A 25,356-nucleotide genomic window follows, 5' to 3' on the forward strand; every position below is an offset into this window, starting at 1 on the left:
CAAATGAAGAATATCACTGGTAATCACTGTTTTTTAGGTCAGTGGTCCCCAACCACCGGGCCGCGGACTGGTACCGGGCCACAGAGCATGTGCTACCGGGCCGCGAGGAAACAATATGATTTGGCGATATGAGTCAGCTGCACCTTTCCTCATTCCCTGTCACGTGCACTGTAGAACTTGAACGCACGTGAGGTCATTACGCAAGCGTCATCCAAGACAGCGCGGGAAGGAGGTCAACTCCTCCAGCTTGCAAATGACAACGGGCTGAAAAATATGTTTGACATAACATCTCTGCCGGCATTCTGGATCAAAGTCAAGGCTGAATATCCTAAGGTAGCCACGAAAGCACTGAAAACGTTGCTTCCTTTTCCAACATATCTCTGCAATGAATGCAACGAAAATTAAATTGCAGAATAGACTGGACATAAGGAACCCCCTTCGAGTATCGCTGTCTCCCACCACCCCTCGATGCTGCAGGGAAACAAGCCCAGTGCTTCCACTGATTCAGCGATATTGGTGTGTTGCAATGATTTTATATGTTCATACGGGGAAAATATGTGCTGTGTGTTTAATGTCCAATCGTTACTTAAAATGTTATGATGCTATTGACTTATAAGTAACTTATATAACTATATAACAATTACAGCACGGAAACAGGCTGCCCTTCTAGTCTGTGCTGAACGCTACTCTCACCTAGTCCAACCGACCTGCACTCAGCCCATAACCCTCCATTCCTTTCCTGTCCATATACCTATCCAATTTTTCTTTAAATGATAATATCGAACCTGCCTCTACCACTTCTACTGGAAGTTCGTTCAACACTTACTTAAAGCTACCCTGATAATTGACTTATCACTATATTCATGTGAGGAAAATATACGGTGTGTGTTTAATATTAAATTCATTAGATAAACCCTTTTAGAAATGAAATTGAGTGTATTAGCCACTTAATCACCTATATTCCGGTCATGATTAACACCTCCCCACCTGAACAGAATTGCCAAAAACAATTTATAGAAAAAAATCGGCACGTACATGCGTAAGTCACGCATGCGCACTGGTGCCCGCGCAAGGCTTCATGGTCATTGTAGTCTTTCTCAGGGTAAACAATGTATTTGACTGCTACTCTTGTCCTTTAGCAACCCTACTCCCCCCCCCCACCCCCCGGTCGGCTGGTCCGCAAGAATATTGTCAATATTAAACCGGTTTGCAATGCAAAAAAGGTTGGGGACCCCTGCTTCAGGTGGATGTTTGAAAGCAAAGGACGGTACTGTACCATTATCATGGAAAAAGATGAGATTTTGAACAGATGGAGTGAGTATATTCAGGAATTGTTTCAAGAGGATTGAAGCGAAAAACCAGAAATTAAGAAGAACATTGAAGGTCCAAGTATTTTAAAATCTGAAGTTTGTAATGCTATAAGTAAGATGAAGAAAGGAAAGGCAGCAGGTCCTGATGAATTCGTAACAGAACAAATTATCGCCCTTGAAAATTATGGAATTGAAAAACTTACTGATTTAATCAATGACATTTATGAGACTGGAATGATTGTCCACTGGTGGTGCAGTGACATCAGTGCCGGACTCCAGAACGAAGGTTCCTGAGTTCGAATCCAGTCGGGCTGTTCTCGAGTACGCTTTCCATCCGTGCTGCATTGAGTGTTCAGCTTGCAACTTGACCTCGTAAAATAAAGAAACATACGGTACTGCGAAATGTTTGTGTGAGGAGTGGCGCGCCACACAGTCTCTCGTTCCACGCCTTGTAAGACATGAAAATGCCCGACGCTGGCCTTTGGCCTGAGTCGACATCATCATCATCGTCATCATCAATAATAACAGAAGAGATGAAAAAAATCAGTATTTATCACTCCTCTTAAGAAACCTGGAGCAATAGAATGTGAATTACATAGGACCATAAGTTTAATGAGTCATATCACTAAGATACTTCTAAGAATTTTGATGACAAGAGCTAAAAGTAAGATGCAAGCTGAAATAAGTAAAGAACAATGTGGTTTTGTGAAAGACAAAGGAACAAGAAACGCAATATTGATGTTAAGGATACTATCAGAATGAGCTACTCAAGTGTAAAAAGATTTGTTTATTTGTTTTATCGTCTACACAAAAGCATTTGATAAAGTGAAGTACAATAAGTTATTTGAAATATTACAGAAAACTCTAGATCTAGATTCGAAAGACCTCCGCCTAATCAGAAATCTGTACTGGGAACAAACTGCCACTGGAAGAATAGATGGAGAAGTGAGTCAATTTACGAAAATCAAGAGAGGCGTTAGACAAGGGTGTGTTTTCTCCTCTGATTTGTTTAATGTGTACAGTGAAACAATGTTACAAAAAATAAGAGAGATCTTGGGAATCAAAGTTGGCGGTGAAAACATCAATAATTTCAGATATGCAGATGACCCTGTGTTAATTGCAAGTACGGAGAAAGAACTACAAAACTTAATTGATACAGTTGTTGAAGAAAGTGCAAAAATGGGTCTATCTATCAATTGCAAAAAGGCAGAATGTATGGTGATATCTAAAAAGAAGGAGAATCCTATCTGCAGGCTGAAAATTAACGGGGAAGACAAAACAAGTACAGAACTCTTGCTACTTAGGAAGCTGGGTGACATCAGATGGCAGGTGTAACATGGACATCAAAAGAAGAATAGGGATGACAAAAGACACCTTTACGAGAATGAAGAGTATACTGACCAACACTAAACTAGGCATAACAACCCGCCTCAGAGCACTGAAATGTTATGTTTATCCAGTTATGTTATATGTCTCGGAATGTTGGACAATATCTAGTAACATGAGGAAACGAATTGAAGCAACAGAGATGTGGTTTTTGAGGAGGATGCAAAGAATATCATGGACAAAACAAATATCTAATGAGGATGTCATGAACAGAGCAGGCACAAAAAGAGAAATAATGTATGAGATCATGAAAAGGCAAAGTAACTTCATTGGACATGTGATTAGGAAAGAGGAGTTAGAATGCATGGTAATTATGGGAAAGATTGAAGGGAAGAAAGCAAGAGGAAGGCAGAGACAAATGATGGTGCATACAGTAGCCGGAGAACTGGAGATGAATACTAATGAATTGATCCACTTGACCTGAAACAGGAGTGTGTGGGCCATGGCAGTCAAAGCTCAAACTGGGCATGGCACCTGATGATGATGATAAATATGGACTGCTCCCAAAGCATTTCATTTAACTTTGTAAGGTTTCCAAGTCAACGACTTTCTTAATCGTAAAAGCAGGAAAAATAATTATAGCGAACTCTGCCCATCTCTAGCAGCTCCACACATAGGTTTCCATCTTGATTTTTGAGGGCCCTATTTTCTCCCCAGTCACTCTTTTTTCTTAACTGACTTTAAAAATCTCTTAGGATTTTCCTCAATTTTCTTTGGCAAAACCACTACATGTTGCTTCTTAGCCCTCTTAATTTCCTTCTTGAATATACCGGCATCCTCTGTAGATCACCAGTGATTCATTTGATTCCAGCTATCTGTATCTGACCCAAGCCTCCTCCTTTTTCTTGACTAGAATTACAATGCCCATTGACATCCTAGGGTTCCCACTTCAGCAGCCTTCACTTTTATTTTAATAGGAACATGCTGTCCTTTAACTCCTGCTATCTCTCTTTTTAAAAACCTCTTGCTTACCAGAGGTCCCTTTGCCTATATCACCTAAATATTTCTTTGTATTGTAACTGCAGTTGTAGAACAGAAAGATGAGAAATAGATATAGTTTTAAGATTTATTTCAGAGGCAAAGAACATCTGCTTATTTAGAAATATGCTTGTTTAGAAAAATGTACACAGAAATTAATGGATCTTTTATTTACAATCCTATTTCAGATCGATACTGTCCAGTTTGGTCTTCAAGCATCTTTACTGGTTAAGCATCCTGACACTGGAGAGATGTTTGTGAACTTTGACCCTAATCTTTCAGTCCTGATGAGAGAGGCAGAATGCATGGTTCGAATGGGTTTGGAGATTCCCAACAATGCAAAAGCACTTCTGCAAAAACAGCCTATGTTGAAAAGCATGTACAATAAGCTGCAGGTATTACTCGTTATTTTGAAGGTGGCAGACTGATAATGTAGAATAATATGCTTCTTGAGCATTTTTACTTAAAGAAAGGTATACCGATGAACGAAGTTATGCTAACCTTTAGTTTATATTGCTCTGGCAGAGAGAGATCATTACCCTTACTATGCTTAAAAGTTTTCCTTTTGGAATCAATTTACTTTAACAGAATTTAGATGTTGGTTGATTCATCTGGAGGTTGAAATACCTGCTCTAAGTCAAAGAACAAGTTAAATTATGAAAGAAAGCTGTCCAATAAGATTGCTGATGACACCCCTGTCACTGACCTAATCAAAGGTGGTGATGAATCAGCAAATAGGACAGAGATTGAAAATCTGGCTGAGTGATACCACAGCAACCTCTTACTCAATATCAGCAAGACCAAGGAGCTGATTAACTTCAGGAGGAGGACACCAGAGGTCCATAAAACAATCCTTATTGGGGGTTCAGAGGTGCAGACGGTCAGCATCTTTAAATTCCTCGGTGTTATCATTTTAGAGGATGTGTCTTGGGCCTGGCACGTAAGTGCAATTACAAAGAAAGTACACCAGCACATCTACTTCCTTAGAAGTTTGCGAAGTATCATTTATAACTTTGACTGACTTCTATAGAGGTGTGGTGGAGAGCATATTAACTGGCTGCATCACAGCCTGGTATGGAAACACCAATGCCCTTAAACAAAAAACCCTATAAAAAGTAGTGTATATGGCCCAGTCCATCATGGGTAAAGCCCTCCCACCATTGAGCACAGCTACACGGAGTGTTGTCGCAGGAAAGCAGCATCCATTACCAAGGACTCTCTCCACCCAGGGGTGATCTCTTCTCGCTGCTGACGTTAGGTAGAAGGAACAGGAGCATCAGGACTCACACCACCACATTCAGAAACTGTTATTACCCCTCAGCCATCAGGCTCCTGAACCAGAAGGGATAACTTCACTCAAATTCATTTGAGCTGTTCCCACAACCTATGCATTCACTTTCAAGGGCTCTTCTTCTCATGATATTTATTGGTTATTTATTTATTACTATTATTATTTCCTTTTTTCTTCTGTATCTGCACATTTTGTTGTCTTTTGCATACAGGTTGTCCACCCTGTTAGGTACAGTCTTTCATTGATTCTATTATGGTTATTGGATTTAATGAGTATGCCACAAGCAAGCAAATTTCAGGGTTCTACATGGTGAGATATATATATATATACACACTTTGATAACAAATTTATTTTGAACTTTGAAACCAAGGGGAAGCATAGAAAAGTAAAGCCAATTTGAATTCAAACCCGAGATTCAAGCCCGTCAATGAAGCCTACATTTGATCTATTGGTGTCCAGGGATTAATCTTGTTGATCTAATGAATTACAGCAAAAAAAAAATTGAAGACCTTAACTAAACATGGGAGATGTCTGGATAGATCAATAATTGGTTTATAATTCAGTCACTTCTATTGTAAAAGTACACCTGGAGTTTTATATTTCTCAGTCAGATACTAATTAATCTGCTGTGCCTTTCTGTTCTTTACTGTGTGTTCCTGAGCTACTTGCGAATTTTCATGAGGTCTCACTTTACTTGTGTACTGTTATGTTCACATTGAGATCTTGAAAAGCTTTTAATCATTGATATTATAACGTAACTTTTTGTCACTCAGTAATTAAATACACTTGGCAAGCCTGCCTCTCTGGGCTTGACATCAATGCAGTGATACTGTACATGTCTGATTAACAATTGCCCACAGTTGGGTCCGTAACAGATATACAGGCTATCCAGAAATTCCAAAAGAATCCTTGTTTGAAAAGCACTTGCTTAGTGAAGCCCTGTACACTACAAAGAGTCTTATGTCATCTATTTATATTATTTTAAACAGTAACTTGCCAATCTATACTAAGAGTGATATTAAAAATATGTGGGAATCAGATCTTGAATGTAATTACAATGATGCTGATTGGTGTAATATTCTTCAAATGTCTCAAACTGTATTAATTTCAACTAAACATAGACAAATACAGTTTAATATCTTTAACAGGACCTACTACACTCCACCTAGATTGCACAAAATATACCATAACGCCTCTCCTAATTTTCAGAGATGTAAATCTTGTGATGGAGACTTACTTCATATGCTTTGGAATTGCTCTTATCTGGAAGACTTTTGGAAATACATTGTTAGAATAACCTCAGATATTATAAAAACCAAAATTTCATTTGATCCTAGGGTCTGGATTTTGGGAGACCTACAAGGTCTTAATGTGAACTATAATAAAAAAAAATACTTTATATTGCTCACGGCTACAGCTGGGAAAAAAATGTATCCTACAAAACTGGAAATCTGAATTTCCTCCCTCACTCAGGCAGTGGTTTAATGAGTTAACATTTAATGCTCCTGCCCCCTCCTTCTCTATTCCCCATTCCCATTTCCCTCTCTCACCTTATCTCCTTGCCTGCCCATCACCTCCCTCTGGTGCTCCTTCACCCCTTTTCTTTCTTCCATGGCCTTCTGTCCTCTCCTATTAGATTCCCCCTCCCCCCGCTTCACGTATCAGCCTTGTGTTTCTCCCTCCCTTCCCCTCACCCTTTTACTCTAACTCCTCATCTTTTTTCTTCACTCCTGCTGAAGGGTTTTGGCCTGAAATGTCAACTATACTCTTTTCCATAGATGCTGCCTGGCCTACTGAGTTCCTCCAGCATTCTGTGTGTGTTACCTGAGTTTTCAATAGTTTGTTGTAAATATCTTTTCATGTCTTCTATAAAATAAAAATCTAGGTCTAAAATGCATATAAAACTTAACTAAATGAGCTTTGTGCAGGTGTACTAAGATAATATTACTGTTTCTTATATATAGTTCTATATATTTACAAATCTGAGAACGAGTCTGTAAAGAAAAATATAAAAAAGACACTGCAAATGCTGGAAATCTGAGCAAAAGGTGAACATTTTGAAATTCTCAGGAGGTCAGGCAGCTTCTGTGGAAGGAGGAACAGAGTTAATATTTCACATTTCAAAGTTAGTATTTTGTGTTTTTGATTTGTGAACACACAAATGGTACAGCCATCAGTGGAAAAATAACTGATATTATTTTCAGGGAAATTTCAGATATTTGTATTTTTTTTGCTAATTGGAATGGAGGCATTAATTTAGGAATAGGTCCTTTTGTTCCTTGTGCTAACTTGGCCATTCAGTAAAATTATGATTGATCTTTCATCATGGCTCCACTTACTAGCACGAACGCATTTACCCTGATTTCCCCTAATATCTAAAGCATCTCCATTTAAACAATAGATAAATCAGTAATTTTGTGAAAATCATCATGGTGCGAAGACAATAACCTATCCCTCAATGTCAGCAAGACGAAAGAATTGGTTGTTGACTTCAGAAGGAGTAGCGGACCGCACAACCCAATTTACATCGGTGGTGCGCAAGTGGAACAGGTCAAAAGCTTTAAGTTCCTTGGGGTCAATATCACAAATGACCTGACTTGGCCCAACCGAGCAGAGTTCACTGCCAAGAAGGCCCACCAGCGTCTTTACTTCCTGAGAAAACTAAAGAAATTTGGCCTGTCCCCTAAAACCCTCACTAATTTTTATAGATGCACCATAGAAAGCATTCTTCTAGGGTGCATCACAACCTGGTATAGAAGTGTCCTGTCCAAGACCGAAAAAAGCTGCAGAAGATCGTGAACACGGTGCAGCACATCACACGAATGAATCTTCTGTCCGTGGACTCACTTTACACCGCATGCTGTCGGAGCAGTGCTGCCAGGATAATCAAGGACACGACCCACCCAGCCAACACACTTTTCGTCCCTCTTCCCTCCAGGAGAAGGTTCAGGAGCTTGAAGACTCATATGGCCAGATTTGGAAACAGCTTCTTTCCAACTATGATAAGACTGCTGAACGGATCCTGACCCAGGTCTGGGCCGTACCCTCCAAATATCCGGACCTGCCTCTCGGTTTTTTTGCACTACCTTACTTCCCATTTTTCTATTTTCTACTTATGATTTATAATTTAAATTTTTAATATTTACTAATTTTAACTATTTTTAATATCTTTAATATTTAATATTTGTAATCCAGGGAGTGTGAAGCGCAGAATCAAATATCGCTGTGATGATTGTACGTTCTTGTACCAATTGTTTGGCGATAATAAAGTATAAAGTATTGAAGAATTCAGTTTAAGTCATGTCTTTTGAAGTTCACTATTTGGTCCACTTTGTAATTTTTTAATGTACGTATGGATATATTGTACCTGATTGGTGACACTGAAAAGTAAAATCAGGCAAAATATTTCTTCTACAGTACTGAAGTTTCTTACCTGGATGAAGACAGATCTTGATCAATATGTAAATAGAGATAAGCATTGATTTTATTTTATTTGTCTGAAACATCTAAATCATTTAAACTATATTCTTATGTTGCTAAACCTGTCTGTAAAATTATTCCTTTCTGAATGTGCTTGAGAGCAGTAGTATTTATGATGTGGTTCTACCATCTGGTTTACTGACAGTATCTTAAGGGATGTAAACTGATATGATTTTATTTTTTTTGTTAAAATGAAGTAATGAATTGCAGATCCTAATGTTCTTTGTGATATTTTCAGCTATTATTAGAAGAAAACTCCAGGGTACGTGGAAGAATTAAGCCAGTTTATGAAACCCTTATAGCACTACGTGTGCATGAGATTGATGAAACTTTTCAGCCAGGTCTTGTAACACTAAACTGGACATCATTAACCAATGACCATTTTGTGGATAAGGTGTTTAAAAAATTAGGTAATAAATTCTGTTGCAACTAACAGCTGTCAAAGAGTGCTAGCTATAAAGGGTCTATTTTATATCCGTCTGTTGTGATTCAATGGGTCTCATTTCTTAGTCAGCACATTGTAGTTCAAGTCTCTCCAAAGATTTCAGAACTATGATTTAGCTGATGGTCCAGTGCAATAGTGAGGGTGTGCTGCTCTCATTTTGGGAATGTCAGCTTTTTATTTGTTTTAGATATTATAAGAGGCTTCATTTGCTCTTTCGTGTGTGTGCAAAAGATCCTAGTGTAGAAACATAGAGCAGTTAACTCTGCTATCTAGTCAATGTTTACCTCTCAACCAGTAATATTAGATAATTTGATCACTATCATGCTGCTCATTGTGGAAATTTGCTGTCTACAATTTGGCCCTTATTTTGGACCTTATAACTATGGCTGCATTTAAGGAATAATTTAAAAGGCCTAGCATACTTATTGTCTTGTGTGAATGTAAGTTTTGTTCATTTTGATTTTGAATGCTAGGATGAAATGTGCAGTAATATCTCAGCTGTCAATTAATCACCTAGAAATGAATGCAATGAAAAGGAGAGTTGCTCAAGTAATACTGTCTTCTGAATTCATGGACCCAAGTTGTTAAGTGGTAGTAGAAAGATAGCTGGTAGTTTTCCATTCAGTGTTTCACTGTATTTAATTTTATGTGATGCAAAGTACCATTGTATACAACCAAGTACTGTATTTTTAAGCACAGCGTTTTAAAATGTGGAACAGCATAAAATTATAAATTCCAATATTTCAAAAGATTTTTGTTCCTTTTTAAAATGTTTTTACTCCATAGGAGAAATCGATTTGCTGATTCACAGAATCAATGACCTTATGGAATATCGTATAGAGCGGATTTTGTGGGATATGAGTATTATAACGCTTTGTGAATTTCCTGAGGAAACACCGTGGACATGTGAGGAGTTTTTAAGACACACACAGGTGCTGCATGATGTTACTTACCATGATCTTACTGAACAAAGTCCAGAGGTGAAACCATATGAATGTATGTCCCATAGTGTAGAGGGCAGCCATTTATTTTCTTTTTCACCCTGACTTAAATAGACCTAAATCGATGTTAAAATTACACATTACAGATGACCATTCCACAAGATCATTTATAATGAGTAGAAAATCTAGTCCTTAAAAGCAATCCTTCAGGGTGTTTTCTAAGACTCAATTGAAAATAATTACTTTTTAAACCTTTCATACATTAAAGGAAACTCTGAACATGTTATGTTCTTGAGAGCTAAATGTTTATGTTCACCTGATGAAATTCTGTGCTCATCTCAAATACATGCAGAGATCATGCTATTATCCTAAACAAGGCTGATTGAAATGGGAGCAGAAACACATTTTAAGTGAGAGGAATGGTGGTCTCCCAGTTAATTAATGCTACTGTCCCTTCTATTGCTCAACCCTACACTGGCAGCTTTATAGCTGGAGAGATAAAATAACATAACAGTATTTTATGACATTCACAATGGGGCCCTAATGTTCTTATATTTCACTTTTAACTTTTGGTTTTAACCACTCAAATGTTTAGTTTTAACCCTCTGTCCTCCAAAACTGGTTGTTCTGTGGCCTTCTGTATTATTGCCAATGCACTTTGAAGTTTCCTGCTGCAACTAATGCCAAAACTGTTTATAAAGTGGCTGCTTTGAATACTTTAAAGCTTTGTAGGACAATCCAGATGATGTTGCCATCTGATAGTTTATAAATGCAAGTCATTTTAGTCTAACAACTTGAATTTAAACAGCACATTTTAATGTTAAAATAAACGATCAAAATCCAAGCACATTTCATAAAAATGAGCCAAAAAAGCAACTCCATGAATAATTGCCTAGTGGACAATACAGAAAAAGGGGAGATGGAGAGTCATGGAGATTTAAGAGGAATTTTTGGAATGTGAGCCTTGATGGAGAAAAGCTTATCATCTCATGGTAGGTGGAGAGTAGGGATAAAAATTGGATGAGGTGCGGAGTGCATAAAAGGACAGAAGAGGGCCCTGCCTTTTGTTGAAAAGATATTATGTAGAATCATTGTGGAAATTAGTCTCCTCATACAATTTCTCTCTTTTTTCACATTATGTTGGCATAGTTGTCCTTGGTACATGCACACTTATTGTCAACAAATTCATTTTAGAAGATAATGAAATTATCTTAAATATCAAACACCATCTATTTCCTACAGGATATCTGTGCCAAAGGAGCTCAGTCATTGCAAAGGAAGAGTATGCTGGTAGAAGCAGCAACCAATGAACTCATTAATATGCTATACAATGTGGATTCTGATGATGAAAATTGCACAGAAGGTATGGGAAAACTGTGATGAACTTCATGCCTGTTCTCATGAGAACTAATACTCCGATATTATTGTTGCATACTGTATATTTTAATTTCTATCCATTTTTATTTCCATACATCTGAAGTTTACGGCTTGGTTGCAGTCACATATGAATATTCCCCTCTTCTTACTGTTGATGAGAATAATGGAGTATCACTGCAGGAGATTGGGTTGAATACAAGGTCGTTTATCTGAGACAAAGCATACTTCAATGGAAGTGATATTATTGGATTGATTGACTTGACATTGGAAAGTTACCAGATTTTTCAAATGGTTCATAATGTTCAACGTTATAAACCTCTTGTGCTTAACATTAATTGCTCCATTTTGACATAATTGCAAAATCTATTGAATGCAATTCCTTTTGACACTACAGAATTTGCAGGGAACCTGCTATTAATGATAACAATGCTGCAATCTTTATAATGAGATTGGCAAGCAAGGGATCAATTGGAAAAGTAATCCCAATTATGTTAAAAGATGAATTATGGCAACTGGTATTTTGGAACCTTTGATTGCCAGAAAGGATACTGGACAACTTTGCTATGATTTTAATTTTCCAATGAGATGAAAATGAGATTCTGTGCTTATCTCAAGTACAAACTTCCATCTTCAACCTTCATTTGAGCATCAAATCCTCCACCCAGTTGAAATTGTTAGACTGCTTATTTGAAATCCAGTTTTAGATGGAAGATACATCCTCCATCTAATTTTAGGGAAGACTTAGGCTCTTGTTTTTTTCTGCAAATGCTCTTCCCTATTAACTGACTTCTTTCCCTTTGGGAATTTTGAATCAAAACAGAGTTGCTTGCAATCATCCTGTCACATTTGACCACAGAATGACTTACCCGAGACATCTCTTGTTTATCAGTGATTTTTTTTAACCAGTGTAGCATCAGCCTACCCCTGTAAATTTTTGTTTGCACACCTGCTGAACACCCTGGAATGTATTTGTTGTGTTAAGTGTGGTATATAATGGAAGTTATACTTGGTTGTAGAAGAATAGAAGATTTGTATTGAATTAGCTGATGATATTTACAATATTTTACTTTTCATGCCAGAAAGCAAAGAAGTAAAGATACCGATGAAGTCCAAAGTAGTCCTTTCCCCAGATGCTTGTTCAACCTCGACAACTAACAGTCTTCAAGATCCTAATTTTCTGAAGCAAGAAGCAAAAAGATTGCTCAATCATTTCAGCCATCGTAACCTAGAAGCTCTAATTAAAGTTATCCGCAATGCCCTGGAGATGTTGAGAAAATGTATGCAAACTTCATCCATTGTCCATTATCAGGGTATGAATCTGAAGTCCACTGATTAAGCTTAATAATATCCAATATATTATAATATTCTCTTGTCAAAACTGTATAATTAATTATTTTAAAATGTGAATAGATTCTCTAATGCAAGCTGAAACACTGAAGGTTAAGTGAGTTGGAAAGTACAACATGAAAGATTGTTTATCCAGCATTCTTGTAAATTATTTTGGGCCTGGCTGTTAAAAGCAGTTGGAGCTAAATATTAAATTTGAACATGTGGGAATGATGGTTTGAAAAAGGGTTTGACTATCGTTAATTTGTCTTCATTTTGTGGGGTTCTCTGGCTCTCTGGACGGAAAACCTCATGGTGGTTGTGTATTCAGTTTGGGGGTGAGGAAGATTTGTCTCTCATTGACATATCCTTATTACAAATGGTGGGAACCTATCTGAAGTGATGGTGAATTATGCTTTTTGCCCACAGCTTGCTGGATTAAAAAAAAAGTTGCACTGAAGTTAGTGTTTATGAGCTTCAATGGAATTGATGTAGTTGCCATAGATTTCAGCAATAATCATAACGATAGTATATTTTGGTTATTTGCATATGCTGTATCTGAGCTCATTCCATTGCTTGGGAAGATACAGGCATTATTTTGTGGATCAATATCTAAAATAGCATTTATTTTAGTAATATAAAGTTGATATTTGGATTTGTTATTGCCTCCCAGGTGCCAGGGTCAGGGGTGTCTCAGATTGCGTCCACAACATTTTGGAGAGGTAGGGGGAGCAGCCAGATGTCTTGGTACATATTGGTACCAATGACATAGGAGGGAAAAGAAAAATGAGGTCCTGAAAAGAGAATTTAGAGAGCAAGGTAGAAAGCTGAGAAGCAGGAACTCCTGGGTAGTAATTTCTGGATTGCTACCCGTGCCACACGCCAGTGAGGGTAGAAATAGGATGATTTGGCAGATAAATGTGGGGCTGAAAAGCTGTTGCAGGGGGCAGGGCTTCAGGTTCTTGGATAATTGGGATCTCTTCTGGGGGAGGTATGACCTGTTCAAAAGTGACGGGTTGCGCATGAACCCAAGGGGGACAAGTATTCTTGCGGGCAGGTTTGTTAAAGCTGTTGGGGAGGGTTTAAACTGACTTGGCAGTGGGGTGGGAACTGAAGTGAAGAGGCTCAGGAAAGGATGGATGGTAAAAAAGTGAAGTTAGCGTGCAGGCAAATTGTCAGGAAGGATAGGCAGGTGATGGGACTTAGTTGCAGCCAACAGGCTGAGTATCAAATCATTAGGGATGCAGAGTCAGAAAGGATAGCAAATACGGTACTCAAGGTGTTGTATCTAAATGCACGTAATGTAAGAAATAAGGTGGATGATCTTGTTGCAATATTATAGATTGCCAGGTATGATGTTGTGGCCATCACTGAATCGTGGCTGAAGGATGGTTGTAGTTGGGAGCTGAATGTCCAAGGTCACACGTTATATCAGAGTGATAGAAAGGTAGGCAGAGGGGGTGGTGTGGCTCTACTGGTAAAGAATGGTATCAAATCAGTAGAAAGATGTGACATAGGATCAGAAGATATTGAATCCTTGTGGGTTGAGTTAGGAAACTGCAAGGATAAAAGGACATTGATGGTATATACAGGCCTCCCAACAGTGGCTGGGAGGTGGACCACAGGTTACAGCAGGACATAGAAAAGGCGAGTCAAAAGGGGAATGTTATGGTAGTCATGGGAGATTTAAAAATGCAGGTCAATTGGGAAAATCAGGTTGGTAATGGATCTCAAGAGAGTGAGTTTGTTGAATGCCTAAGAGATGGCTTTTTAGAGCAGTTTGTTTTTGAGTCTGCTAGGGGATCAGCTGTACTGGATTGGGTGTTATGTAATGAACCGGAGGTGATTAGGAAGCTTAAGTTAAAAGAACCCTTAGGAACCAGTGATCACAATATGATTGTGTTCAACTTGAAACTTAATAGGGAGAAAGTAAGGTCTGATGTAGCAGTATTTCAGTGGAGTTAAGGGAAATTACAGTGGTGTGAGAGAGGAGTTGGCCAAAATAAATCGGAAGGAGCTGCTGGCAGGGATGTCAGCAGAGCAGCAATGATGTGCATTTCTGGGAAAAATGAGGAAGGTGCAGGACATGTGTATTCCAAATATGAAGAAATATTCAAATGGTAAAATAATAAAACCGTGGGTGACAGGGGAAGTCAAAGCTATTGTAAAACCAAAAGAAAGGGCATACAATAAAGCAAAAATTAGTGGGAAGATAGAGGATTGAGAAGTTTTTAAAAACCTACAGAGAGCAACGAAAAAAATCATTAGAAGGGAAAAGATGAAATATGAAAGTAAGCTAGAAAATAATATTAAAGTAGATAGTAAGTTTTTTCAAGTATGTTAAAAATAAAAATATATAGGACAGCTAGAAAATGAGGCGGGAGAAATAATAACAGGGGACAAGGGGATGGCTACCGAATTAAATGAATATTTTGTATCAGTCTTCACTGTGGAAGACACTAGCAGTATCCCTGATGTTGTAGTGTGTGAAGGAAGAGAAGTGGGTGCAGTTACTATTACAAGAGAGAAGGTGTTCAAAAAGCTGGAAGACCTAAAGGTACACAAGTCACCCAGACGAGATGAACTGCACTGTAGGGTTCTGAAAGAGGTCATTGTTAGAGATTGTGGTGGCATTAGAAATGATGTTTCAAAAATCATTGGATTCTGGCATGGTGCCAGAGGACTGGAAAATTACAAATGTCATTCAATTCTTTAAGAAAGGAGGAAGGCAGCAGAAAGGAAATTATAGACCAGTTAGCCTGATAGTAGAAAGTCAGCATGGTTTCCTTCAGGGAAAATCCTGCCTGACAAACCTGTTGAAATTCTTTGAAGAGATTACAAGTAGGATAGATAAAGGGGATGCAGTGGATATTGTATATTTGAACTTTCAGAAGGCCTTTGACAAGGTGCCACACATGAGGCTGCTTACCAAGTTAAGAGCCCATGGTATTACAGGAAAGTTACTAACATGGCTAGAGAATTGTCTGATTGGTAGGAGGCAGCGAGTTGGAATAAAAGGATCCTTTTCTGGTTGACTGCCAGTGACTAGTGGTGTTCCGCTGGGATTGGTGTTGGGACCACTTCTTCTTATGCTATATATCAATGATTGAGATGATGGAACAGATGGCTTTGTTGCCAAGTTTGCAGATGATATGAAGATTGGTGGAGGGGCAGGTAGTGTTAAAGAAACAGGTAGGGTGCAGAAGGACTTAGACAGATTAGGAGAATGGACAAGAAAGCGGCAAATGAAATACAATGTTGGAAAATACATGGCCATGCACTTTGGTAGTAGAAATAAATGTATGGACTATTTTCTAAACAGGGAGAAAATCCAGGAATCTGAGACGCAGAGGGACTTGGGAGTCCTTGTGCAGAACACTCTGAAGGTGAACTTGCAGGTTGAGTTGGTGGTGAGGAAGGCATTTGCCATGTTAGCATTCATTCAAAGAGGACTAGAATACAAGAGCAAGGATGTGATGCTGAGGCTTTATAAGGCTCTGGTGAGGCCTCACCTTGAGTATTGTGAACATTTTTGGGCCCCTCATCTTAAAAAAGATGTGCTGGCATTGGAGAGGGTCCAGAGGTGGTTCACAAGGATGATTCCAGGAATGAAAGGGTTATTATACGAGGAATGTTTGATGGCTGTGGGTCTGTACTCACTGAAATTCAGAAAGATGAGGGGGGAATCTCATTGAAAGGCCTAGACAGATATGGCGGGGTCCTGAATTACCCCTATGAACTGCGCTCGATTATCCCTATGAATTGTGCTTTTGAAAAAAGAGAGAGAGAGAGAGAGAGATATTTAACACCAACATGTTGTTTTGAAAAGAGAGAGAAAGAAAGACAGAGAGAGAGAGAGAGAGACAGAGAGAGAGAGAGAGATGAAGACTAACTTTTGGACTGTCACTTTAAGGCACGAGGAACTTTTGGATTTCTGCTGAGCTGGGAGAGAGAGAGTACCGAGCAGCTCGTAAGTTGCTATGGTGACCGAGAGTGGTGTTATTTGATGGACAATCGATGTTATGATTTTTCGGCAGTGTGTTTATACTTACAAGGACATCACCTGCTTGTATTCCTACACAGACAAAGGAAGGAGGAGTTATTTGAATGACAGTTGGTACTCAGTATGGTGAGATAAAAAATAGGAGGTCAGATGATATAAACCTCAGGCACATGTTTTGGACACTGAATGAGCTTTGTTGTGCCCACAGAAAAAGTGGGTTTTTGGAGGATCGAGCAGGCAGATCGATCAGTCGCTCTTGCGGTGAGAAAAGGGATTGACTGGTGGGGAGTTGTCCATATGTCCACCCTTGCCTGGGTTGATAGTTCCACCACAGAAAACCGGTCCCCTTTGTTGAAGTCACAGTCGGTGACTTTTAAAGGATTTCGGAGGACAACGAGAAGATCGACGGGGTCAGCTCAACTGAAGACTCAAATCTCTCCCTCTCTCTCTCTCCATCACTACTCACTCAACTCAATACCACGAACTGAACTGAACTTTATTCATCATCGTAAGACTATCTGTTTACCCCTAGACTTGAAGAAGCTTGGTTTTCATATATATTCCCACACTTACTGATTTACTTACTTATATATAATCATTGCTAACCTGTTTGACTTATCTACATTTATATTACTGTATTGCGTAGTTACTAATAAATATTATTAGTTAATAGCAATACTGGACCCCAAAGTGTTTTCTATTTCTGCTGGTTCTTTAACCCATCACGGGGTATGTGACACAGAGTAGATATGGAAAGGATGTTTCCCACGGTAGGAGAGTCTAGGATAAGAGGACACAGCCTCAGGATAGAGGGGTGCCTTTTCAAAACAGAGATGCGGAGAAATTTCTTGAACCAAAAAGGGTGGTGAATTTGTGGAATTTGTTGCCAGTTGCAGCTGTGGAGGCCAGGTTGTTAGGTGTATTTAATGCAGAGATTAATAAGTTCTTGATTGGACATGGCATCAAAGGTTACGGGGAGAAGGATGGGAACTGGGGTTGAGGGGGAGCTAGAAAAAAGGATCGGCCATGATTGATTCCAACGGGTTCGTCAGGCAGGATTTTCCCTGAAGGAAACCATGCTGTTTTTGTACTATCTTGTCCTGTGTCACCAAGCACTCCATCACCTCATCCTTAACAATTAACTCTAACATCTTCCCAACCACTGAGGTTAGGCTAACTGGTTTATAATTCCCATTCTGCTGCCTTCATCCTTTCTTAAAGAGTGCAGTGACATTTGCAAATTTCCAGTTCTCTGGCACCATGCCAGAGTACAATGATTTTTGAAAGATAATCTCTAATGCCACCACAATCTTTAACAACCACCTCTTTCAGAACCCTAGGGTGCAGTTCATCTCGTCCGGGTGACTTCTGTATCTTTAGGTCTTTCAGCTTTTTGAGCACCTTCTCTCTTGTAATAGTAACTGCAACCACTTTACTCCCTTCACACACTATAAAACATCAGGCATACTGCTAGTGTCTTCCACAGTGAAGACTGATGCAAAATACGCATTTGGTATACTATCTTACTATCTCTTGTGAATCATTTATTGTTTCTTCTTTGTTGCTGAGTCAATACACTGTCTTCCCAGCTTTGTGGGTGATGTAGTGGAAACAACACAATAGAAATTTACATGAAGGAACTGGATAAATATTGGAAAATGTTTTGACATCATTTAGGAAAGAGCCAGGGTGCGAGATTCACTAGATAATACTTTCAATGGGTGAGTATTAATATAATAAATACGCTGAATGACCCACTTCTCTGTTGTGTAATTCCATTAACACAAGAACTAAATCTGTTCAAGAAGAAGGTTCACCACCTGTCTTTTTTTGGAACAACTGGGGATTAGCAATAAATATGATTTTGGCAGCCCTGCTTCCAGTCCATATATAGAATTAACCTCAGAAATCATTATTATCAGTTACGTTGAGTTTATTTTCATGTATAAATACATGAATGCACAGGTGCAATGAAAAATTTATTGGCAGCAGCATCACAGGCACATGGCATCATATAAGTAGCATTTATTCTGTGTATCTGTGTCATCATGAAGAAATACACATTCTAACACATACTTCAAAGTTAATTTATGAAAAAACATTGTATAATAAATAGACGAATGCTCAACATAGGAATGTTTGAATCATTGTATAATAGAAAGGTTGTGATAATCACATGTTTATTAGCTATTAATGGAACTATCAATAGAGGAAAATGAAGATTTGATCAGTGTTATTAGATTGAGTTTTCTGGCCCTGCTCTGATTCTAGCAGAAAAGAAGTCTGAATAAAACTTGGTATTAATCAAAAGCAAGTTTGAGGAACCCTGATTTGTTGGTTTTCATACTTTAGATGTTGAAGCTGCCTTCCAGAAGCAAGTCTGCAGATCAGTTCTCCGTGCTGACGTTTGCCTTGCCATTCCTAATATTGAGCTGCATCCCTGTCTGGAAGAAACGCAGAGTATTTTGAATAAAGTCTGTGACTGCATTATCAGTGTTTCCAAAAGGTTGTCTGTGTGGGGAAAGAAAAGGATGACAACAGTATGTATTATAAATATCCTAAACTTTAGTGAATATGTAGTGAAGTTGGGCAATGAATCATAAATTGTGAATCCATTGTAAATTGTCGTTCTATTCCTCCAAGGCACTTGAATTATATTTTTTTCTCCTCTTGTGCTTTATAAAAATACTGTAAAAAGTTAAAAAATGACCAGCTGTAAATTTCAGCTTGAGCTCTGAGAGTTCAGTAGTATAATTTCTAATATAGATGGTATACCCACTAAACTGTTAATGCTGATAAGGCAGAGTTTTAAGGTAACTCCAGTTTCTTAACGTGATAAGAGTGAATTATCAGAAACACTGTCCCAAGAACTACATGAGCAAATGTGATAAGCATTCATGAAACAAAATAATTGAGCAGATTGAAAAATCATTAATTTTACTTACAGAAAAAACTGAATGCTCAAAGAATAGCTGAACTACAGAGAAGTGATACACAGAGTAACCCTTTCATAAATGTTGCTGTAGACACTAGTGAAGCTGATCAACAAGGTGAGTTCTGTTATCCACAAGTGTCGGGTTAATGCACCAAATGAGTCATGTATCATTAATATAATTAGTTTGCTAACACAAGGGATCTGGCTGGGAGAAATCTGCTGACTTGATTTTTCAGATGCTCTTTCTCATATCAAGACTTGGCTCAACTGCTGTAAGCTGATAGTTTCACTTCGGGAATGAACTCTGTGCATGACTTGCATTGGAATTCTTTAATTTTTTTCAGTAGTTTTGAACCAATTGAAAATAACTTCTGGTGTACAGGAAAATGATTAGATTTTCCTTACTGACAATTGGGAGGAAACTCCAAATGAAAAATTGGGCAGAAGCTACTCAGAGTTTTTCACCCTCTTATGTGAATGGACAGAAATTTGGGAGCAGTTTTTCCATGGACTTACAGGCAAGGTTCTGCATTGTGGGGTTGATGAGAAAACTGCATCTCAGTCTCGTCCCAGAGGTGGTGAACCAATAGTATAGACTGGAAGTTGAATTGAGGGTTGAAATTTAGACAAATGTCAAAAATAGATATATACCTGTGAACAGAGAGTGAAGAATGAGTATATGAATGCAGAAAAAGAGCTGCAATCAGAGTGGAAGTAAAAAAATGAAACAGAAACTGCCAGAAATACTCAGCAGGTCAGACAGCATTTGTAGAAAGAGAAGTATCTAATGTTTTGGGTTGAACATTTCACCATAAAACTGGAACTGATTAGATGTCTTTCTGAAAATGGGTGCATTAATTTCTGAAGCAATTAGGTATTTGTCAGGAGATAGGAAATGGATATTTAATATAGAAGGAAAATGCTTATTTAAGTAGAAAGGGGAAAGGACATATACAGGGATTGAATTGGATAAGAAGGACATTGAACCAACCTCATTAAGTACAGATGTGGATATTGTGTGTTTTCAATATGCCTCTTCAAGAATCATCTAATCTATTTCACTGCAAAGCCTCTTGAAGACAGGTGAATGACTAAGTGAAGGAGGTGGGAGGAAGAAGGAGTCTGTAAAAGTAAAGTGTCTGTAAAGGTGACAACTAGAAGGTGATGGGAGATGAAGAATATCTGAAGAAAAGAAGGTGAAAACATTTTTTTTTGGAATGTTGGAGAGTTCCACTGTGAAGTGGAAGGAGAGAGCCTAGAGTATGTTGGGGGAAATGCATGCCCAATTGTTCAGAGAAATGTTAATTCTATGTTCATGGTAAGGCTTCATTTGGAAGATGGAAATTTATTGTTTCACTTAAATGACCAGTAATATGGATCTGTTTTTTTCCCAATGAAGTTGAAGTGTACTGTCTTCATTTCAGGTGCAGATACTGCTGTTGTTTACACACAGCCTAATAATTACTACAAAATAATTTCAGAAAATAAAGAGATAATTAAGCTGGTTTCTCTTATTTCATCATCCATCATCTCATTTAGAAGGGTAAGTTACTTAGCCTGGACTTCACTGAATTAGTTTTATAGCAATGCTTAAATGAATTCTTGCCTTTTTCTGCTTGCATTCTCTGTTATTATAGTGACACATTATTTATTTCAGTCATTAATAAGCGGGAAGCAAAAGCTTACTACTGGACTGACACCCTGTTGAAAATAGTAAAACCATAAAACGTCATGCAACATTCTAACATAATTAAAATTCTGAAGTGTATGCATTTCCTATTCTTGTTCTAGGACCTACAGAAAGTTTTGGAAAAATTGAGCAGCTACAACTGTATCTGGAAGAAAGATCGTGAAACAACTCTCAAAATGTTTATGAGAGAAAACCCTTCGCTCTCTGAACTTGAGCACCAAATCAATTTTTATCGTAATCTGCAGGTCCAAATTCAAGCTGAGCCCAGAGTCATTTGTATGGGTCCTTTTGCACTGTATACAGGTACTTTAGAGCTTCATTGTCAAGATAAGATACTATATTTTTTGAAAAGGTAAAATAATTTAAAACTGAAAATATTGGCTAAAATTATTTTATAATGCTCAAAAAACACTTTTCACAAAATTGTAAAGTGTTTATATAGAAAGATAAGCATTAGTTTTATTTCTTCTGTAACACCAATTTGCTCCCAGCAGTGATGTCCTAAGTTTTAGTAATTGAAACACCTGGAGAATATTAAGAATACTTTTCTTGTGAATGATGTGGAAACTCTCTATTAGGATGATTTACTGAGCTCATTTTGCTTCTTTGTTAGTTTGTCTATAATGTCACTTTGTTAAGCAGATGATTTGAAGGTACCCTTGATGGAAGAATGCAGAATTTGGATGACTGGGTTTTCTCAAAGCTGCAATGAAAAATATAGAACAAATTTGGAAAATATCTTGATCTTCATAGAAGACACCTCAAAGAAATTGAATCGCCCTGTCAATGATCTGGATGATATTAGAATAATTGTAAGTTCTTTGAAAGAGATACGAGAAAAACAGATTGAGATTGATTCACAAATTGGACCCATTGAGGTAGGAGTACATGAATTCTGTAACAACTTTTTGTTGCGATTACTCCTTATTCTCAGTAATAATTACAATGAACTTTGCAGTATTACCTAGTCTTTTTATTTCTAATAAAGAATCTTTATGGTAGAAATTGAATTGACCTGGGAGTGTTTTGTGAATTAATTTCGGCTATTTGAACACATTTTTACTGTGATGTTGATATTGCCAGTACTCAGCTGTCCATAATTTCCTCTGATGATCCAGCAGCTTTTAGAACTTTGCTGGTGCTAGTTGAGTAGATCTTCCAGACAATTGGATGTTACTGTATTACCTCAATACACATCCATTTCATTTACATGTTATACAGTAAAATAGTAAATTTTTTCAGTGTTCAGAGTGAAGTTAAAGTGAGCAGGAAATTGCCCTGATAAATTAAGAGGAAGCATGGAAACAGAACTCAGTAAGCTTCGGCCTGTATGCAAGCTCTCCAGATCCAGACAATGGGCAGTACACAGGCCCACTCTCCAAGCCCCAGGTCCAGACACAATCCTACACATGCTCCTGAATTAAGGTGTATCTGACCCTGACCTCTGCTATGTTTGCACATCTAGTGCACACACCTTGTAACATAGTGTCCTGATGAAGGGTCTCGGCCCAAAACATTGACTGTTTACTCTTTTCCATAGATGCCACCTGACCTGCTGAGTTCCTCCAGCATTTTGTGGGTGTTGCTTAGATTTCCAGCATCTGCAGATTTTCTTGTCCTTGTCCTTGCAGATTTGCAGAGAGTAAGTCTGCAAATAACAAGGACTTGTATTAATCAGTTAGCCAGATACTGAACCAGTGGGACTTAACTAATCATTGGATGCTGAATTATCATAATATTTTGTGCTTGACTTGAGAATGTTTTATATTGAAATGAGTGATAAAACTTTAGAAAAAATATGCTGCTTGCTAGTAATGACCTACTCCACTTAAGGCATAAATTTTTACCAATGTTTCTCTGCGTAATTCTATAATTTACTGGAAGGGTAAGCAAACCACTGTCTTCATCCTCGCCCAGACCAATAGCCACATTACTGAGGTCCTAATTACTCTCAGTGTGCTCTGTTCGGTAGGCCTCATTTGCCTGACGTGCACTTTGATGTTGGACATGCTTGACCCTGTACTCCTGAAACAGACACTGTATTCTGACTTTGGTCATGTGAGAAGGTTACAAGGAAGGTTTATTGATATGTTCAAAGGTTTCTTGAATAAGTGCAACATCTCCACTGACACCAGGAAGCCTATGGCTATGGTCTTTTAGTTCAAATTAATTTATAATTCAATAGGCCATATCTGGTTTGGTGTGACTGATATCTCACGTTTGGTCTAACAACTCTTGTGATCCCTGCAACTGTACTAAATTTCTCTGCCTGATGTATTATTAATGAAGAACATTGATATAAATTAAAATAAAATAAAGCATATTCACTTCATTCACTCCACTTCAGTTCACTCCTATCCTGGTTGGTGACCTCACTGAAGTGCGGAGTATATCAGAGTCTTGTGGCTGAGTGACCAGATATGAAATGCATTTGTCCCTCCCCAGTTCATTCTGTCCAGGTCAGTGTTTCCTGGACACAGTAGTGAGTTTAGCTGCAGGGCAGCAGGTCAGTATTTCTGACCTCCAGCCTGTTCCATACCTAAGGTGCTTTGTGCAGAAGTTGAAAGTGCATCAAAAAGCAGAGGTAAATAGCCAATGTTTCCCACATTGCTGCTGCACCATGGTCCAATAATTTTGGCATTAAATTGATGTTTCACATTCCTGAGTAATTATTTTCATTTGACTTTGAATTATTAGCAAACTAGGTTACTGCAGGGATTAACTGGATGAATGTAGGGACGACTTTGATAAACTTTGCTTGTCATTGAGAATAATAATGAAACCACAGAAAGAAAAGACATTGGGGCATTGAATGCTAAAAACTGTTCCATTATTGGCCTCCATTTTAAAATTCTGCAGGAATTCTTTGCCATGCTGAATAAGTATGAGATGCAAGTTGCTAAGGAGGATTCTGACAGAGTGGATACATTGCGTTACACTTGGGAAAGACTTCTTGTGCATGGAACAGAAGTACAGAATCATCTCATTTCTTTACAACCTTCATTCCGTGCTGAACTGATCAGTAATGTTAAAACATTTTTGGAAGACTCTAATACTTTCTTCCAAGATTATGAAAAGGTAATGCAATAACAATTTTCTCCCAATAATATTTTAGATAACCACTTGGACTGTCTTTTCTTAGTTTGTGATTCTCTTCATAGATAAGTGATTCGTCAGCATACTGTATGTTGAACTGATTCCATCTTACTGGACTCAAGTATAAGTAATATAGAACTAACTAAAATGTCTTGATGATTTAATTCTAGATTATGAGGCCATGTTTGAAAATTTTCACGCCAGAAAGCCAAATAGCTATACAATTATACAATAGCTATACAATATACTAAATTTCTCTGCCTGATGTATTATTAATTAAGAACATTGATAGAAATTAAAATAAAATAAAGTCCTGACGAAGGGTTCTGGCCCAAAACGTCGACCGATCTTTTCCACGGATGCTGCCCGACCTGCTGAGTTCCTCCAGCGTGTTGTGAGTGTTAGCTATACAATTAGCAGCCAGGATGTTTTTCCAGCAATCAGTGCATCAAGAAAGGATTATTATAGCACTATATGTAGAGAGATGTGTTACTGACATCTATGCTGTGCCAGGTACCTGGTACAAGTCCCCCCCACCCTTTCCTGTTGCGCTGTGCTGTTGATGGATTTGACACAAATTCCTGTTATCTGATGGCACTCTCCCGGCAGTGAATTTTCCATGGCATGTGGAGCGACTGCCTGTAGGGGTTGATGTAGGGCAGGCTGAGGCAAGCAGGATGACTGTTTAGTGCTGAGATGTTTTAAATTATGTGCTGACATCAACATAAATGAGTGAATCAAAGAAATGTTCCTGGAAAGGCTCACTGATGTAGCAGCACTTGCTATAGCAGAAAATGGATTGTGAAGCTTGTGGAGAAAGTTTAAAGTATGCACAGATTATCATCGGATATGAGACATGACACTAATATTGTCACTTGATATTGAAAGGTTGGAGTGAAGCAATTAACTGGGCCAGTATTAATACTGTCCCATTACACCAGGATTACTCGGGCCCAAGATGTTGTGCAGAAATAACTAAATTAATCGCTCTGCCTGCACATTATCCATATCCCTCCATTTTCTGCACATTCATGTTCCTATTGAAGAGTCCCTTAAATGCGTCTATCACATCACCATCACCCCAGCAGCACTTTCCAG

General features: G+C 38.2%; 1 protein-coding gene across 1 annotated transcript in view; it reads left to right on the plus strand.

Moving 5' to 3' along the window:
* Positions 1-25,356, plus strand: part of LOC134356604 (dynein axonemal heavy chain 5-like) — a 197,532-nt gene that overhangs the window by 37,529 nt on the left and 134,647 nt on the right. The window contains exons 15-25 of the mRNA XM_063067562.1: positions 3,863-4,069; positions 8,684-8,855; positions 9,677-9,822; positions 11,074-11,194; positions 12,288-12,518; positions 18,890-19,077; positions 19,485-19,587; positions 20,897-21,015; positions 21,264-21,465; positions 21,805-22,040; positions 24,022-24,240. Of these exons, the coding sequence (XP_062923632.1) occupies positions 3,863-4,069; positions 8,684-8,855; positions 9,677-9,822; positions 11,074-11,194; positions 12,288-12,518; positions 18,890-19,077; positions 19,485-19,587; positions 20,897-21,015; positions 21,264-21,465; positions 21,805-22,040; positions 24,022-24,240 (1,944 nt within the window). The remainder of the gene's footprint in view (positions 1-3,862; positions 4,070-8,683; positions 8,856-9,676; positions 9,823-11,073; positions 11,195-12,287; positions 12,519-18,889; positions 19,078-19,484; positions 19,588-20,896; positions 21,016-21,263; positions 21,466-21,804; positions 22,041-24,021; positions 24,241-25,356) is intronic.

This window comes from Mobula hypostoma, chromosome 14 (assembly GCF_963921235.1).
Source record: "Mobula hypostoma chromosome 14, sMobHyp1.1, whole genome shotgun sequence".
Classification (NCBI taxonomy): domain Eukaryota; kingdom Metazoa; phylum Chordata; class Chondrichthyes; order Myliobatiformes; family Myliobatidae; genus Mobula; species Mobula hypostoma.